Below are 19340 nucleotides of genomic sequence, written 5' to 3' on the forward strand. Positions count from 1 at the left end.
AAGAAGCATACATACTTGTCTCCTGTAATTGTGATTGTGAATCCATCATATTCCTTCCCTTGGTCTTTAAGGCTGGGAACTTTTGTGTTCACGGTGAACCCATCCTTCGTTTTAGTATTAAACTGCTTTCAGGGAAAAAGAAAATTCACGTTACTAGTGTTTAATTCACTGTAAACCCCGACTGCAACTTTGTAGTGCTGGCTCTACCTTACATGTTTTTAAGAAGGGCCAAGGAGGTCATGTGATACAAGAGATGGTGTCCTGGCAATTAGTGGCCAAGGACATCTCTGCCTGTCCTCAGGCCCCAACAGAGCCCAGGTTGCACTCCCCACAGCTCCTACCTGAGATCAGTGGAGAACCTCAGCACCAAAAGCTCACAGGCTCTCTTTGTCAACAAGGGGCACTGCTCACTTCTAAGAGCTCCCTTTGAATGTTTTCTCATGCCCATCTTAGTAGGCAGCAACTTTGAATATTGGCAGAATAGTTGTACCCAACATCCCATAATTCAAAAATGCAACTTATGTTCATACTAGTGCTCAGAGCAGTGTCTGATTTTTCTGAAAAGTACCCAAGATTATATCCACTATCTGGAGAACTTCATTCACACCCACAACCACACCCACACCCACACCCACACCCACCCAACTCTGCGGACCACAGAGAAGTCGGTTAAGTTAAAGGAATTACTTGGAGCTAAGAATGGCTCTTGGGGTAATAAATGCATGAACACAGTTTCAGATGTTAACTTTCTGTTTAAAATATTTAGGACAAACCTCTGATAGCAATATATAGGTTTTGGAAAATGACTCCCAAATTCAGTTAACTTAATATTGCCTTTTTTTTTGATTGATGAACTGGAAGTTAAGATAACCAACAGTAAAATAAAAGACAGCTATGGTTCATGAAGGGAGAGCTTGTCTAGAAACTGAAAGATGCAGCAGGTGTCACCAGCAGCTCAGAAGGCAGAGGATGAGTGGCACAGGCCATCAGGGCCACAGCAGGCACTGAACAGGCAAGCATCTTTTATGCAAAACAAAGAAAACACCTTCAGGAGAAGAAATGCACTAATACACTATGTGACAATTCTCATCTAATCCTCACGACATACTGATAACACCAGGTATGGTCTCAATCTTACAGATGAGAAACGAACTAGGTGAGGCAAAGTCTGGCTGAGTTCCAGCCAGTGGGAAAGCCACAAAGTAAGAACGTGGGCCCAAGGCCTTGGTGAATTCCAGTCTGCGTTACTTGCTAATAAACCGCCTCTAAGGGGGCGCTGATAGAACGTTAACTTGGTTTTTCATCACTAGCACCGTTGTGCCTTTCAGTGGAAGCAGACCTGGTACATTTCACCAAGTACTTTAACATTCAAATATCTTGCTGTATATTCGGCTGTGTGTGCCTTGCAAAGTACCAATATATCCATAATCCTGTGTAAAAGCTTGATGTATAATGCTGAAGTGGAATGTCATCCCACCACTGAGAACAAATGTCTTCCAGACAACAGTTGGTGACTTCGCACTGAGAGGCGGCACTGAGCTTGGTGATGCCGCGTCTCTCAGGCTGCATGCTAAGTGACTACAGTCTTGTAGCCCTCTCGGCTTTTCTTCTTAAAGACACATAAGGCATTAAAATCACCCTATGCTGATTTTGTATTCTGCCTAAGACCACAGGGCATCTAAATGCCTAACTAGAATACCCACAGGAAAGCGCTGAAGAGCCCTCACACGACACTGAGGTTTCCTTTCTGCATGTACATCTCAGGGCCCATGGTGAAGCCATTCTGCCCTCTGGGGGGCTCTGGGGGAATTTATGGGAGACTGATTATAATAGGGATTGGATATTTGGGAACCAGGATTACTATATGTCCCACAGTACGGGGGATTGTCCCACATTATGTATGATTTTCTAATGTCCCACTGAATTTTCATGTAGATGAAGATTATGTTTATCATTTAATCAATATGTGAGGCTGGAACCAGACTCTGTTTTGCACTTAAACACTAACTATTTATTATATAGTTTTCATACACACTGATATTTGCCAGGAATGCAAATAGCACATACATTGAGTAAGGAGTGTACTATGTATAGCTTGGAACTTTACTAAGCGTGATTTACCATTTCAGAAAACCACATCGCCAATGACAATGTAGCTCACCAAATAACACAGAGACATGGGGCTGCACTTGTAACTGTCACATTCACCATGATTTTACGTGTAGGTGTGAAGCAGTGGCTACTGCTTTCCGGCTTCTTGAGAAGGCATGCCCAAATTTCCACAGACTGAGATACATTGTGTGGACTGAGATACTGAGATGACTTTGTGTAGACATTGTGAGCGAGTAAGACATATTCTCTACGAAGTTCATCCTAGCACAATAAAGGACTCAGTAAAAGGGGCATCTGAACATGCTTACTGGGTCAACGCAGTGGGTTTGAGAAGGTTGAGGGCCACTGTGTTAGTGCATCAGACCCTCACAATGAACTCCTCGAGGTAGGTCAGGCCAGAATCATTGCTCTTCAGCAGACAAAAGCCTGGAACAATTGTAAACAGGCTCACACACCCAGCCAAGCAGATGTGGGGCCAAGTTCAGATGCTCAGCTCTGTTCACGACATGCAACTTCCTCGTTATTCCTTAGAAATGGATACACTTTGCGTATTCATATAAACTTCCTAAATTTTACATGAACCAATCTCATCTACTATAGCTACAAGAAAAACATTTACTCAAGTTTCACATTACTGTTCAAACCACTAATTGGGAAAGCAATTCTAACTGCTGTTGGCACATTTTTGGGGTAGTTTTACTCCTAGGTGGAGGAAAGGTTCACACAGTTATAATTTCTTCATGAATTATACTTTAGTCACATAATTTCTGTCCCTTGCAGCATCCTTCCCATCGAATTCAAATGTTTCCAATACTGACATTGCCTCACATGCTTTTCTTCTCATTAGCATTTGCCTGGTGTACCTGGATCACACAATCATACTTTTGTATCCAGCTTTTTTTTTTTTTTTTTTTTTTTTTTTTAGGAGATAGGGTCTCACTCTGTCACTCAGTGTGGGCAAGAGAACAAGACCCTGTCTCAAAAAAAAAAAAGAAAAAAGAACAGAAATTTATTCTGGAGATTGGGAAGTCCAAGATCAAGGTGCCAGCGTCTGAGGTGCGCCTTCTTACTGCTGCCTCCCATGATGGAAGGTGGAAGGGCAAGAGCCCACTCTCTGAAGCCCTTTTTATAATGGTATTAATTCATTCATGAGGGCTCTGCCATTAAACACTTCCCATTAGGCTCTACCTCCCAACATGTGTGCATGGAGGATTCCATTTCCCACACATTAATTTTGGGGGGAACACATTCAAACATTTACTTCTCTAATAATTAAAGAGTATAGGTTATTTTGCCTTCCTTTAAAGGGTACTGAGTTTTCACAGGTAGTCAAATCACTAACTGATCCATTTAATCCTTTTAGACTTAGTTTTATTCTTTGTTAGGGGAGTCTATTTAGAAATTGTTCTTAGTCCCAGCTTGTGGGCCTTACTGTAGAACGTGGTCTTACTTTTCCACTGTGTCCTTCTTCAGGTCTTAATTAAATGCCCAAGGTGTTCACAGGATCCATCCACACTGGCAAGACCAAAACTGCAATGTCTCCTCAGCACATAAACCTCGGATACCTCTGCTCAGCTCTTTTCCCCAAAGCAGCAACTCTGCTGAGTCTCTCACAGTCTTTCATTGTGTGTTCATGACCAAGGTCTTGGTCGATGAAAAGGACTCCTGGGCACTCCCCAGCCTATATGGCCTCCTTCTCTTCTGTACTCTGCTCTGCAAATTCCAGCCACTTTGCAGACCCAAACTCCACTCTCTACCTGCTTAGCTTAGCAAGACCACTGTACTCTGCTTGGGCTCCACACTACTGTACAGTGGTCTAAGAAATACTCACAGTAGAAAACGGGTGACAGTGGGATCACAGTCTTGTAATTAGCCAATGCCTGAAAATAAATGACTTCCATTTTGTCCAGTTTTATAACTGCAATTGTGTAAAAGCGCAGCTGAGTACCAGTTACACAGCTGAGTAACTGGTACTCAGCTGTAGCCAGAAGCAGAATTCAATTATATGTATTTTAAGCCTTCCTGTTTCTATAGTAACTGCTTCCTCGCAAGTTGATTTTTCTGAGTCTGATGCCTGTATTTTCCTTTATTTTGGTTATTTTTCAGAACGTGTTCATAATAGTGATTTCAAATAGCATTTAATAATTCTGAGTTCTTTTTTAACAGTGCTGTTGGTTTTCTTTTCCTGTAAAAACGTCTACTGCGATTTTGATGATAAAGGTACCTTCATAATCGGAAGAAGGTCTTCTACTTTGTGTACCTTTTCCAGGGCTTCTCGAACTTCCAGCAGTCCTTTAGGATTATTAGCTCTTAAAGAGAGACGGAGAGAGACGGCAACTGAGATTAATGCAAAAATGTCATAATTATCATGCTAGTATCTTTAATTTAAATAAATTGATCTCAATTTTGAGTAGCTCAATATTAAAAACAGTAAACCACAAATAAAGTTTCTAAATAATGGGATGGTTCAATTCTAATGAGTTTGGGCTGCAGATGAGAATTAAAGAAACAGCAGCATATGAGAATTAAGGAAACATCTAGAAGGCAAAACAGGAAAAAGCAGAAAGGATCAACAGTCAGTGTTTGTGTGAACATGTCTGGTTATGAGTTTGGTTCTTAAACCTTGATTTTCCTATTCCAACTCTGAAATTAGATGTCTTGTTCTGTTTCCTTTCTAAAGCTGCTCAAATGAAAGTATTCTGCTAGGTTTTTCCACCAATTTTGTATTTACTTGGTGATATTTAAGCATCCAGAATTTTTTTCCCCTAGTGTTCCGCTCATTGTTTTGTCTACACCATCCTGCCTTTCAAGTGAGGGAGAATAAGTATTAAAGCTGAAATCCCTAACAGATAAATCCAAAGAAACATCCTACTTTATAGAAGAAAGAAACTAGAAAAGTCACAATAGTGCATGTAAAGTTAAAAACACTTCAGTTGAGGTCTATGGATGTTGTAAAGTTATTAAAAAGAAAGTGAATATGAAAGTCTTTATGATGCTAACACTATGAAAAATTTCACAGACCTTGTTTAGCCTGTCAACAGGCTTAGTTCTCAAGTTTCAAAAATATAACAAATATAAATACATGAAATCAACTCATTACTAAGGAGAAAACTAAAGGCTTACCCATGATAAACAAGAATCCTATCTTTAATAAAATGAAGTATTTTCTCAAAATATTCCAGGTACCTCATGTTGATCACCTGACCCCTATAAGGCAAAAATAATAAAATTAAGAATATTTTTACAGAAGAATATGCTCAAGCCAACATCTAATTTCAAAGTTAATTAAAAAAAAAAAAACGTAAGAAGCCACGAGAATAATGTAGAAAAAAATTCCAGGAAATTTGCTTGTTAATAGTCAATGAATGGAGAAGTAAAGCAACATCTTCGCAAGACTGCCTGCCAGCTCACAGGGCCTACCCTGGCCAGAGAGACCATCAAACTCAGAGCCAGATAAGCCACAATGGGAAGAAAAATCCCTAGCACTGAAGTGAGGTTCAGACTTCCATATCAACGTCCTGAGACAGACCCCATCACTTGTGGGCAATATGCTGTCTCCCTGCCCTCAGTTCTCCCAACAGCATTATCTAACACCCTGTCTTGCTCTCTAGCTCACTAACAATCTCCTTTCCTCTACCCACTCTGAATATTATTTTCCTAACATTTCTGTCCCTTTGGATCTTTTTCTTTTAAACTCTCTCCCAGAATTCCATGTTCAGCCAACATGCTGAGTCAATGACACAGCCGACTGCTCCTGGGACATCACTCCCTGGGTTCCCACCAGGCATGCCAAACCTCAAAGGTAACTGTCAAATAATAATTCTCTCCTGCACCCCACACTTCTCCCAGCCTCCCCACTAAACGCATCCACCTACTTTTTGTTCTGGTGCTCTCTGGCCTAATGGGACGACCTTGTACCTGAGAGGGAAGGTGGCCTTCCTCTAACTCCATGCCCTCTCCCACTGCAGCCCACCACCAATGCTCCTGATTCTACCTTCTGAGAGTCTAGCTCTCCCTCTCCAGCTTACTACCACACAGCTTTCGAGACCTTTGCACTTGTTCACCTGAAAAACTACACAATTTTCCAACCTCCTCCCTTGCCTCCAAGGTTCCTACCTCCTCTGCAATCTATTTTACCATCTGCTGCCATGGTGATTGTCCCAATGTGCAAATCTGTTCCTGTTACTTCTCTGCTTATAATCCCTGAATGGCTTACCATTGTCTTCAGGGGGAAAAAGTCTTAGCTTAGACTATAAAATTATTTATGTTCTGACTTCTGCCTATGTTTCTAGCCTCAATTCCTGATACTCTCTTAATTACAAACTCACCACCAAGCATAATGAGTTAGTCACAGTTTCCTGACCATGTCTAACTCATCCATGGGTCCATATTAATCACCCCACCTCTCTCTGATTTCCATTTTTCCAAATAGCTCTGGTAGCACCAGAAGCCTGAATCAGGCACCCCTTATCCAGGTTCTCATGGCATCCTGTGCATGTGATCACCTCACTCTTAATACACTGTGTGGTAGTTATCTGCTGGTCTGTGTGCTGTGAGCTTTCTGCAAGTGGAGCTGTATCTCCATTCTGTATCCCTATCACACAGCACAGCACACTAGCTGATCCACAGCAACCTTCAATTAAACTCAGTGCTTGAGTCTACCTATCTATGCCACAAATTATTCCATGAGAAATAAGAATATACTAGTCATAAGGTGAAAATAAATTTGTTTTCTAGAAATTAAAAAAAATAAATGTACATATAAATTATATTTCCATTAAAACCCAAACTTAAATGTCAAAGGGGTATAGAATGATAGTTTCTTAATTCAGCTTCCTGGAACTAGAAGCATTTTAGAAGTGACACAACTACCGTATTTATAAATTTTATCTAAAATTAAATTCATTAAAAGACAGGCTGATAATATAGGTTCCCTTGAAACTGATATTCTTTAATATTTGTTCATCATTTATTTAGAAGGCAGCTAGGCACATACAGAAAGGGTAAAGAGGTGAGCATTTCACCCATGTCCCCAGCTAGCAGAGCCTCTGGACAAAACATAAGTTTTACAGCCAACCTGACTTGCCCTCCCCAGATGGCAGCTTAGTTACCAGGTAGTGTTATTTATCCAAGTCCTTTGTGTATTGGGGTGGAACAGGGAGCCTTTCCTCCACCACGAGAGACTTGTCAAATAATATATTTGAGCTATGTACTATTAACAGAATATTATGGTAAATGTAACGTTCTCCATCTAATTATCTTCTATGATGTTTTAGGACTCCTTGAAGACTGATGCCCTAGGAAAACATCTGCGCTTTACCCTTTGGTTGTGCTCTACACCAGACAGAAGGGCCTAGGGAAGGAGCATGGCACGTGCTACGTTTCTTTCTGCAGCTGGGATAGAGGAAAGGAACGCAGGCAGGACTCCGCAGGTGTAGAGTCAATCGTTATGTTTCCCAGTCAAAATGTCACCAGGAAAGAAGCATGGGTCACTCTTAGTCTCCATGCCCTGTGTCTTGAGAATAAACTCCTAGGAAAACAAGAAAGATGCACAAAAGATTCGTACCTGATTAAATTGATGTGGTTGTTAAAACCTCTGCTAAGACTTCGTGCTGGCATTTGATCTAACCACAGCACAGGCTGGTCTGGGTCAGCAATCCTATAACACAGAGACCTTTATGAAACCCAGAAGTGTTCAGAAGCCTTCCAAATAAAACATGCAGAGGTGTTTGCAAAGGTGGGGATAAAGCAACAGCTAGTCCATTATATCTAAAAATAAGATGTCCAAAACTATAAATTCCAGCTAGACCAGGCGAGAAGCCAGGTAAAGGCATATTTTTTCTCATGCAAATGAATATCAAAGGTTCCTCTAAACTAGCTAGTTGCCAGGCACATCATCAACTGTAAAGGGACTGGTCCAGCGAAGTTCGTTCAAAGGTACCACAGGTAATAGATCTGTTCTTTCAAAGAGACTGTTTCTAAAATGCTTCATTTAAACAGGTGATTGGAAATATAACAACAATCAACTCCTGTTTTGAAAATATTAGTTAAGTGTATGCCAAAGAATAAAGATGCCAGCAATTTCTGACAAACTTTAGAGAGAAAAACCTAACTTAGAAGGCCTGGTGTTAGCAAACGAAACAGGGTTTATAGCTTATTAGCTAAAACAGACTGATGTTATTTGACAATGATAAGACTTACAGTTTATTTTCACTGAAATGCTAGATACCTTCTCCATTTAACTGCAATGTCAAACATGTCTCTCCACTGCATCAACCGTGTCTTTCCATTCATTCGAACTTTCGAGTTGGTCCATGTACGTTGCACGGCTTGCATGACCTCCAATGCGGCCAAACCCATAGCTATGAGAAATGAATATCGAGAAGAGAGTTAGTACACTTTAGAGGGACTGAGTTCCACCTACTTTACAGAGTCTCAGTGAAAACTCAAGAGTTAACACATAAAGGGTCAGAAGTATTGGTGCTATAACAAGACCTAAGGCATGTTTCAGTCATGATGGTCCTACTAAAATTAAAACCCATCAGAGGGAACTAGAGACAACTCCAGTTGTCTGCTCCCAACTCTGCCTCCTACTGAAGCAAGTGGAGGTTTGCATTCTTCCTCATGCCTATGGTAAGGAAATAGCTCCCTGGATCAGCTGTCTGATTTCGAATAAGGACTTAAGACCTATACTCTAGTCTATATTACAGCAATAGCAAAGAAGCCAAGGATGGAAGCAGTCTTCTCTCAGAATTCAGTTTCAATGATTCTACACATTTCTGCTTTGACCACATGGAGATTTGAATAACCACAATAAATACTAATTTTTTAAAAAGCACAACATGGCTTAAGCACCCTTGCTCTTATGCCAGGAATATTTTCATTTTCAGATAGTTTCCAGAATACCTCTGTGTATTCTCTTGTTTGGCAGGAAACCAGGTGTTTCATATTGCATCAGGGATCCCAAACGATCAGCCACACAAATCAGCTCCTGTACTTCAGGCTTATAACTCTCAAAATTCTGATGTAACACATCTCTGGAAGAAACATCATATACATGATAAGGACTTTTACAACAGACATTTGGTAATCCAATTCCACCTGAAAAGCAGTCACTTCCTCCACTGGAAAACTAATGAAGCTGTCTACAACCACATAATCCTTACTTCAGCGCTTTGCGTTCAACCATACCCTAATTTAAAAGGAAATCTTTGTGACAGCATTTGCATAACTGCTATCACATGCTAGTTAGTAACAGTGATAACTATGATAACTAGTGTGCTATTCTGAAGACATTGCTTTCCATTATTTGCTTTCTAAACTTCTCCAGAATACATACCTGAATGGACTGCCCTTTTCAACAAGCAACCAAACCTCTGCCCTTTTTCCATTCCTCACCCCTGCCCACGTTGTATTAGAACAAGTATACTTGGAATGATACATGGAAAGACTATTGTTTAGCTGCCAACTGGCTTGATGTTTTTATAACAAAGAATGACACTCTAAATTACAGGTTGTTCTGGGGATCTCCAAGACCATCCTCACTCAGGCTCAGAAACTGGCTGGGAGGGCTCAGTGGACTTAGCACATAATGATACTCACAACAGTGAGTATCATTTTTTGTTTTGTCTCCATTTGTGATTTATTACAGCAAAAGGAGACAAAACAAAACCAGCAGAGGGAAGAGGCACATTGGGAGAAGTCTGGAGGAAACCAGGCACAAACTTCCAACGGTCCTCCCCCAAGGAAGTCGTATATGACACATTCAATTCTCCCAGCAATTAGTTGTGAACACATGTGTAGAATGCTGCCAACCACGAAAGCTCATGAGAGACTCAGTGCCCAAAGATTCTACTGGGGGCTGGTTCTAGGCACCTTCTGCCCGGCAAGTTCCCAAATTCCAGATACCTAGAAGTAAAGCAAGTGTTCAACAGAAACCACACTGAACAAACAGTTTAGGCACAGGGAACCACTCCTATTAGTTCTGGGAGTGGTAAGAATCCCCTTGAAATCCAAGTTCCCAGATACCAACCAAGGGTCACTCTTGCAAGCAGTCCTTTCTAAGGACAGCAGTCACAGATCTGCTATGTTAACTCCTTTGTGCATAGAAATATTTCTCAAAAAAGGAATGGTTAGAGAACATACCTAACCTCTATGAGCAATCAATTTTCTTTTCATTATTTTTGATCATGTAATAGTTGAGACACACAGAAAACACAAAGTCAAATTACCAGGCAGATCACTAGGTCAGGAGTTTGAGACCAGCCTGGCCAACACAGTGAAACCCCATCTCTACTAAAAATACAAAAATTAGTTGAGCGTGGTGGTGGGTACCTGTAATCCCAGCTGCTCAGGAGGCTGAGGCAGGAGAACTGTGTCAACCTGGGACGCAGAGGTTGCAGTGAGCTGAGATTACTCCACTGCACTCTAGCCTGGACAACAGAGCAAGACTCTGTCTAAAAAAAAAATCTAGAGCAATTAAATGCAGTTGTATCTACTTGCCTGCTGCTTTCCTATCCCATCCTTCTGTCTCCCAGCCAGTAATTACTTATCTTGGAATTTGTGCTCCTGATTCCCTTACATTTTTAAAAAATAGGTTTGTTACATCTAAATATCCCTAAACAATACACTCTACAGTTTTGCTTATGAGCTTTGGGAGAAAAAAATGATGTGACAGCACAGCCTACTGACTTGCTGCTTTTATTCAACATTACATTTTAAAATTAATTCACATTGTTGCCTGGGTAATTTGTTTATACTACTGTATAATATTCCATTGTGTGACTGTATCACATTTATCCATTCTTCTGTTGATGGACATTTGGGTTGATTTCCAGTGTTAGTTGTGAACAAATACTGCTAGCAGACTTGTCCAAGTCTCCCCTTATAGATATGTGCACAAGTACAAAGTTATCTGAATAGACACAGAACAAAATCTCATATTAAGTATTAGAATATCCAACTTTACTAGATAATGACAAACTGCTTTCCAAAGTGGTTGTAGCCACTTATACTCTCGCCAGGAGTATACGAGTTCTCCATAATCTCCCTTCTGACCAATATTACTATTACCAGACTTTGTTATATTTGCTGATCTAGTGGCTGAAAAAAATCTCATGAGGCTTTAATTTACGAACTGAAGTATCTCTTCATGGTTGTCATTCATGCTTTCCCCAGGGTAAAATTACCTGTTCATATCTTTTGCACACTTTTCTATTGGTTGGCTCTTACTTTTTAATTTGTAGTGATACTTCATAAATTTGGACACTAATCCACATTGTTGCCTGGGTCATTTGTTTATACTGCTGTATAATATCCCATTGTGTGACTGTATCACATTTATTCATTCTTCTGAATGGTCAAATTACATAATTTGGTCAGTTATGTAAGTTTGCAAGTATCTTTACCCAATTTGGGCTTATTTTTCTTTTCTTATGGTGTCATTTGTTGAAAAGAAGTTCTTGGGTTCAGTGTAGTCCAATTTATCAATCTTTTCGTTTCAGATCTATGCTTTGTGCTTCTTAGGAAATCCTTCTATACCCCAAAGTCATAAACATTTTCATTTATAATTCTGCCCAAAGTTTAAAATATTTTGCCCTTCATATTTCAGATTTTCATCCATTTGGGATTGGATTACTATGCCATCACAAATATCAAATTTATTTTATCCATAAAATAAGCTAATTGGCCCATCCCCACATCTTGACCAGTCCCACTCTGATCTATAACACAGCTTAACAATTATCTAAGCTACCTATTCTCTTCCCTTAGTCCACTTGTCTATCCCTGCACCAATACCATTCTGCTCATTACTATATTAAGTTTTGCTATTTGGTAGGATGGGAACCTTCCCCTTCAAACCTGGGCATCCTCTTCTTTGGGAGTATCTTGATTATTCTTGGTCCTTTGTTCTTCCATAGAATTTACAAAATTTGCTCAACAAGTTACTCAAAAACACTTAGGATTTTGAATGGCATTTTATTAAATCTATAATTAATTTGCAGAGAAATGGCCTATTATTATCATCGAACTTCCAATCCATAAACATAGTATTTCTCACCATTTATTTGTTTTATCTCAGGAACTTTTTAAGTTTATAATTAAGTTTTGTTATCTCCATGCAGGTTTTATACATATTTTGCAAGATTTATTTCTAAGTATTTGTTACTATTATAAATGATATTTTTGTTATTCATATAGAGAAATGCAACTGATTCTTGTATACTGATTATAAACAATGACCTTGCTAAACTCTCATCATTTCCTTTGTAGAAAATTATGTGATCTGCCAACAATGACAGCTTTCTATTTTCCTTTCTAATCCATATCATTGATTTCTTTTTCTTCTCTCTGTGCACTGTCTAGGACTTCTAGTTTACTGTTACAGAGAAGCAATGATTCTGGGTTTTTTTGTTTGACTCCAAATGGTCATGTTAATGTATCTAACACTTCACTAGTCAAAATGAAGTTTGCTATAGGTGTTTTTTGTTTTGTTTTGTTTTTAGATACAGGGTCTTTGCTATGTTGCTGTGGTGCAATGAATGGATGGTTATTCAGAGGCACAAGGTTAGCATGCTTGACAGAACTCCTAGGCTCAGGCAATTCTCCTATCTCACCCTCCCAAGTAGCAGGGAGTAGTGTGCCACCATGCCCAGCTTATAGCTCAGTTTTGAGAGATAAAAAAAAATCATATTCAATTAAAGTACTTACTTTATGTGGGGCTGCAACCCTGGCTGCTCTTCGTAGTCTTCTATGAGGAAAGGCAGATTTTTAGCCCAGTGGTCCTTAAAGCTTCCAGGCAGATCCACGTCAATGTTATATTCTGTAAGTGGGGTATCAAGGTGTGCATGAAGATATCGAGAATATTCTGCAGAAAGAAAATAAGATCTGATACATCTAAATACTGCTAAAGAAACTTTCTTATGGCTAGCTGCCATACAAATATTTTGTAACAAGCTGTTATTTAATTATGATAATTCTAAAAGGAGCTTCTAAATTTTAGTAAGTCATGATTAGTATATGATACAGGTAACCTGCCACGGGCTTGAGATAACAAGGTCAAATGTAAATCAGTCAGTCTGGGTTTACTTTGGCTAACTTTTAATCACCTTTCCAGGAAAATCACCAAAAATCTCATTGTTTTCAATCCCAGAGCTTCAGAATCCAAGATCAGCATCAGATAGAGCCTGGTACTCTGTCAACTGGTATATAGATTAATCGGGCATATGATTTCACCAACCGATTGATGGACTGCTGCCGACTCTATGGAAGCAGTGCAGGAAAAAACCCAAAGTACAGAGTATCTGCCCTTTCTGTCTATAATTCACAAGTCCAAGCTCTACTGAACCAGGAAAAAAGGAAATTGTAATTTAGGGTAAAGAAAGATGCTGTCTAATAGGTAGCCCTTAGCCACCTGGCTATTGGATATGTAATGAGGTTAGGGTGATTAAAACTGAGTTTTAAATTTTATTTAATTTGAATTAATTTAAACTTACAAACTGATACTTGATTCAATCATTAGAAAACTTCAGTATGTTTGGAACAACTTGCACATGTGAACCTACTTTTTCAACTCTAAACATTATAAATTCTAAATTCAGATCAAGTATTTCTAATGCAAATTTAACATCCAAATTAAGATGTACTGTAAAATAAAATATACACCAGATTTCAAAGACTTAGTACAAAAAATAATGTAAAGTAGCTAATGAATAGCACTTTCATATTAATTATATTATATATTGAACTGATATTTTGATTATACTGAATTTAAAATTATATATTATTAAAATTCCACTTCTTTGTTTTTCAATTTTTTAATGTGGCTACTACAAATTTAAAATTACACACACAGCTTTTCACTTTTTTTTCTTTTGGACGGTCACGGTATAAAGGGCTCACAATAACAAAGGAAAATGTGGGTTTTAATAAATAAAAAACAAAATGTCTTCAGAGACAGGAGATAGGTAAGTAAAACTACAACTAATAAAAGGGTAACTGCAAGATTTGCTTTCTTCCTCACCTCATGTTTCTCCAAAATACATGAGAATTTTGACATGAAGGAATGACAAGTCAAAGATATCAAGTTCACATTTAACAGTAAGAACCTCACAGAATGTCAGCTTCCTGCCCTTTCTGTATTCTTGGATGAGATGTGATTAGACACAAATACTCCAGATGCTTTTGTCACATTTAGTTCAAAATATGGTTTTTTGACTTAAGTAAAAAATTTTTTAAATTTAGAATGTAAAAATTTTAAAAGTGATAGAAAACACATTCGACTGGTCTCTCAAAGACATAAACATCTAGTCTCTGCACTAGCACTGACAAGGTGTGGCTGTGGACAAGTCATATAGCCTCTTTTTCAGACTCCCCTATTTCATATGGAACACAAAAGAGTCAAGCAATATGATTTCTACAGCTTTGAGCATGAAAATCCAACAATTCTGTGATTTTCTGACTTACCTCGGAGATACTTCACTTTAAGATACTCAGGGCTAGCCTTCTGGCCTGGGAGAGGATCATTCAGCATAACTTTCGTTTGCGCTTTTATCCCTTCATAAAACTGTCCCATGGCAACATGGCTGAGGCCTTTCATATACTGGCACACTTCATTATATGGCTCTAGCTGCAGACACCGCTGAGAACAAAATGCTACATTAATATTAATACAGTTTAGAAAAACTCTGAAATGCTTTATTCTTTACTCTGGAATTAGTTTTCCCTCCAGGTAAATCAAACCTGTAAACCAGTCTACAGGACAAGAGCAATGACTTCTTCTTTTTCTTTTTGTTGGAGTATAAACACTATTCTCAGTCCCCCTTCTCTGTTCATTTCACTAAATGTCACTGAAGAATAATTCAAGAACTCCAATTACAGTGTTCTTATTTATGGATGCTTACCTTAAAGTTCTTAAGGGCTTCCTGTAAGCTGCCGTGGTGGTAGAGCATCATTCCCCGGAGCTGGAGGGTTTGCACATGATTTTGGTTGAGCAACAATGCCTTTTGAAAGCTCTCTGTGGCTGCTTCAAAATTGCCCAGTTCTCTAGGTATTTAATAATAGTTATGAACACAGTATAAACATTACAGGAAACACACAGAATAAGCTATCCTTGGAATTATGGACCAATAGGTAAACAAGATACCTTGATGGGGGTGTTCCTTTTGTTACTTTTTTATAGCCTCTGACACATTACATTTCACTTACTTCTAAATCTTAGCAGCTTATAGGATAACCACAGAGCTCTTGAAATTCTGTGGGGAAAATGCATCTCCTGATTTCCAAAGGCAAATGCTTATTCAAACCCCTCTCCCTGATTATTCTTGATGAGTTCCAAACCTTAAAAAACCATGTGTAAATTTTAGTATATGGATAAAAACATAGTTTTCCTTTTTGGAAACAAGTATACCAATTATTATCATACACAGTTTCAACATTCTCAATCAAATTCATAGACTTAAAAATGCACCTTTTTTTGTCATCAAAGGTACTTCACTTAAAATCTAGTAAATCATGTAATTTAGAATTCTGAAAAAAGAAGTGTATTTTAGAATTGTAACAATTCCAGAATGGAAATGGTTGTTATGGATCAGTCTGCTTTTTATTTGCTTTTTAAATTTGTTTAGAAACCAGGTCTCATGGCATTGCTCAGGCTGAAATCAGCCTTCTGGGCTCAGACGATGCTCCCACTTCACCTTCTGAAAAGCTGGGACCACAGGCACATGCCACGGCACCTGGCTGATCATTCTTTGATATATTACAAAGAATAGAAGTAACCTCAAAATGTTCTATACATCAATTCTCTATAAATGATGAATATTTTAAAAAATATAATTTCTTCTTATATTCATATAGCACTTTACAAGGTGCTTTCAAATCTGTTTTAAATTTCTGTTCAATAATTCGGTGAGACAGGAAGCATAAATATCATCCCTGAAACCCCAAACAAATCCAAACACACTTTTTCCAACTCAGTATAAGAGCTCTCAAACTATCCAACAAATAAGCTCTTGAATTTAATCCTTCCTGAATAAGGTACCTAACACAGGGACTTTCTGTAGCTATCCTTCTTTTCTAGCTTTTGTAGCACCTTTACAAGTGAGAAGCCAGAAGCTCAGGAAAGTTAAGCACTCACACCTGCAAAATGACCAAGGCAGAACTAAGTCATGAGCTCCTTCACTTATGCCATCTTACCTCCTTTTCATAACATAGTATACTTTTTTTTTTTTTGAGATGGAGTCTCACTCTGTCGCCCAAGCTGAAGTATAGTGGTGCGATCTTGGCTAACTGCAAACTCTGCCTCCTGGGTTGAAGTGATTCTCCTGCCTTAGTCTCCCAAGTAGCTGGGATTACAGGCACCCACCACCATGCTCGGCTAATTTTTGTACTTTTAGTAGAGACGGGGTTTCGCCATGTTGGCCAAGCTAGTCTCGAACACCTGACCTCAAGTGATCCACCTGTCTCACCTTCCTAAACTGCTGGGATTACAGGTGTGAGCCACCGGGACTGGCTTACTTTTTTTTTTAAACCCAAAAGTCACAATAGCTCTATTCAGGTCAATGCATGCTGTCAGGAAGTCAAGTTCTAGTTACAGCTTCTCATTCTCAACAGACGTACATGATAATCACAACTTTTCCATCCCTTCCTTCTAGGGCTCTTCAAAGAGATCATAGGAAATTTACCTTAGTAAATTTCTTACTGTCAAGAAAGTAGCAGCAGCAGCATCTATACCCCAATAGCTTATAATGCCACTATTGAAAACAACAACCCTTGAAGGATGAACATTTTCTAGACCAATACACACACTGAGGTTAAGAGAGAATACTGTGCGTCATGACATCCTCTGATATGGTTTTTTCTACATTTCAGAGAAAATATCAACTTGTGCAACTCAAAATATCCATCTCCTTTGGTTAAGAAATACTATTTCTTTTAAAATATTTTGCGAAGCTATTTTGTCTCCCCACTCTTCACCCTCCCTCCTACCCCAACTATTATTATTTTACTCACCTATAGGCCTGTCCTAGACTTTTATATGCATCAATAAAATCAACTTTCTGCTTCAAAGCTTCTTTGAAGGATTCAATAGCTTCCTGTAAAAAGTATACAGAAAATTATTTCATTTGCATAACTGTTAAAATTGAGTTTCACTCAAATCATAAAAGGATATATCCTACATAGTCTCTGACAGATTTTATTTTAAATAGGAGGACTTTTAAAGAAGAGAGGCAGAAAATGCAATAAACTATAAGTCAGAAGCATTTAATTTCAGTAAACAAATGCAGTACTATGAAAAATAAGAGCCTTAAATTTCTCCGCTTTACAATGAGAAATCAGCTTTCCATTTTATCTACTTTATTACTTGCTACTTCATTAAAACTTTGAATACTAATCATTTCACCTTCATATTATTAATATCATGTCCTTAATTAATAAAAGCCCTAGGACAAAAAGTAAGCCTAACCACTATGTGAAATAATTCAAAGTGATCATAACTAGCAACATTTAAAATTGAACCAACGAGAGACAAAGAAGAAACCCCAGTGTGAAACTGTTTCTAAAACAAGCAAAAAGGCTCCTAGATTCGCCATCTGAAGGATTCCCATGATCTACACGGAAAGAGGAAAAAGTAAAACAAAATAAAACAAAAACCTTAAGCTGGAGGTGTTTGGGGTTAGCTTCCGTCAGCCTAACCCCAAGTCCGTGGCTAAGGAAGTGAGAACCGCTACACAGGCACTATGCTTTGGGAAGCTATCCTGGGAAATGCAGGGTGTACTTGGCTACCGCCTAACTCCCTCTCCATCTAGGAAAACTACTAATAAAATGTATGATTATATTTAAGTAGAAACAACCTAGGCTTAAACCAGCATTAAATGTACTTTTCACTGTGACTTATATAATGTAATAAAAAAATTATGAAGACATAGCTTACTAACGCTTTTCCTAAGGAAAATACGTATCTTTACTAAAGTTACCTGCTATAAAGCATTCATGATCTCTAATAGCTTTAATGCAAAAGACTTGACTTTAGATAATTTTACACCTGATTAGATAATTCATAGAAGAAAACTACTGAAGATGTCACATACCCTGCACATGGTAGGCACTCAATAAATATTTAATGATTTGGTAAGGCATACAAAATTGTTTTGCAAAAGCAGTACAATCCTAACTCTTTTCAAAAAGGCATTCATTCCCTGCACCTTGATTTTCTCTGGAAGGGAGACAGCAGGACAAGTGAGGCTGGTGTGCAAACTCTTCAAAGGTAACAATGGGACAACAATCTACCAATTAAGGACTCCTGCCGAATATCTACTGTTGGGTAGAAAGATGAGAATGGATAAACTTTAACATTTAAGAAATGTTAAAGATCACTTTTAGTTAAGCTTCTGGCCATGGTGTAACCTTGATCTTTTAAGATTTTACCACTACATTCTTAATTCAGTAAACATGCATTGAGTGCCTACTATGTGCCAGAGACAGTGTGAGGTGCAGGGAGGCAAGGATGAGCCAGTCATTATCTCTGTCCTCTAAGAATGGAGTCTAGTTAGAAAGCCAATTGTGTCACCAGGTTACTGGAATACAAATTAAGAGCTACAATAGAGATGTAAGTCTCTGGGAATGAAGAGAAAGAAACAACTGAGCCTGGGGTAACAGAACAGGCTTCAGGGAGGAAGTGACAACTGAGTTGGGTCTTGGAGAATGAAAAGGAATTTGGTAAAGAAAGAGGGCACTTTGCAGAGGGCAAATAGTACTGTACAGTGGCACAGATCATAGAAATGGGAAATTTAGTGAGGCAGGAGTGCAGGGTGCATGGGTGGGTGCAAGGGAGAGGGAAAAGATAGGAGACCAGGCTAATGTGGGAAGCTGGGCCAGGAAAAGAAGGGCCTCCTGGGCCACGCTGTGCAGGCAGTGAGGACTAAGGGACTTCACATAGGTGCATGACCTCAGGAAATGTACTTTTCAGAGATGATTACTACTAGCAGCAACAAAGACAGACTAGGGAGGGAAGAGAATGGAGACAGGGAGCCCAATTAGGGAGCTGCTGCAGTAGTTGGAGCAAGAGATAATGAAAGCTCAAACTGAGAAAGCATCTCTGAGGAGAGACAAGAAGGGCCCCTCAGGAGACATTTTGAAATGCAAACTACAACAGAGTTTGGTGGCTGCCTGGGTATGGGAGGGAGATGAGGGAAAAGAAAGGGTAGGAAGCCTTTAAGCTGAACAGCCTG

At 38.9% G+C, this 19340-nt stretch overlaps 1 protein-coding gene across 12 annotated transcripts in view; it reads right to left on the minus strand.

Annotated features, from left to right (window-relative positions):
* Positions 1-19340, minus strand: part of TTC13 (tetratricopeptide repeat domain 13) — a 74253-nt gene that overhangs the window by 12186 nt on the left and 42727 nt on the right. For 7 of the 12 annotated variants that reach the window (XM_064383588.1, XM_064383586.1, XM_064383584.1 and 4 more), the window contains 10 exons: positions 17122-17204; positions 15015-15156; positions 14578-14752; positions 12823-12979; positions 9019-9149; positions 8342-8474; positions 7679-7771; positions 5236-5319; positions 4337-4421; positions 16-125 (listed from right to left, as the gene is read on the minus strand). In XM_064383588.1, the coding sequence (XP_064239658.1) occupies positions 16-125; positions 4337-4421; positions 5236-5319; positions 7679-7771; positions 8342-8474; positions 9019-9149; positions 12823-12979; positions 14578-14752; positions 15015-15156; positions 17122-17204 (1193 nt within the window). The remainder of the gene's footprint in view (positions 1-15; positions 126-4336; positions 4422-5235; positions 5320-7678; positions 7772-8341; positions 8475-9018; positions 9150-12822; positions 12980-14577; positions 14753-15014; positions 15157-17121; positions 17205-19340) is intronic. The other 5 variants (XM_064383589.1, XM_021677364.2, XM_064383585.1 and 2 more) reach the window with 2 other exon arrangements.

The sequence above is a fragment of the Aotus nancymaae genome, unplaced genomic scaffold, assembly GCF_030222135.1.
Source record: "Aotus nancymaae isolate 86718 unplaced genomic scaffold, 86718_ANA_hifiasm-v0.15.2.pri h1tg000032l_0, whole genome shotgun sequence".
Classification (NCBI taxonomy): domain Eukaryota; kingdom Metazoa; phylum Chordata; class Mammalia; order Primates; family Aotidae; genus Aotus; species Aotus nancymaae.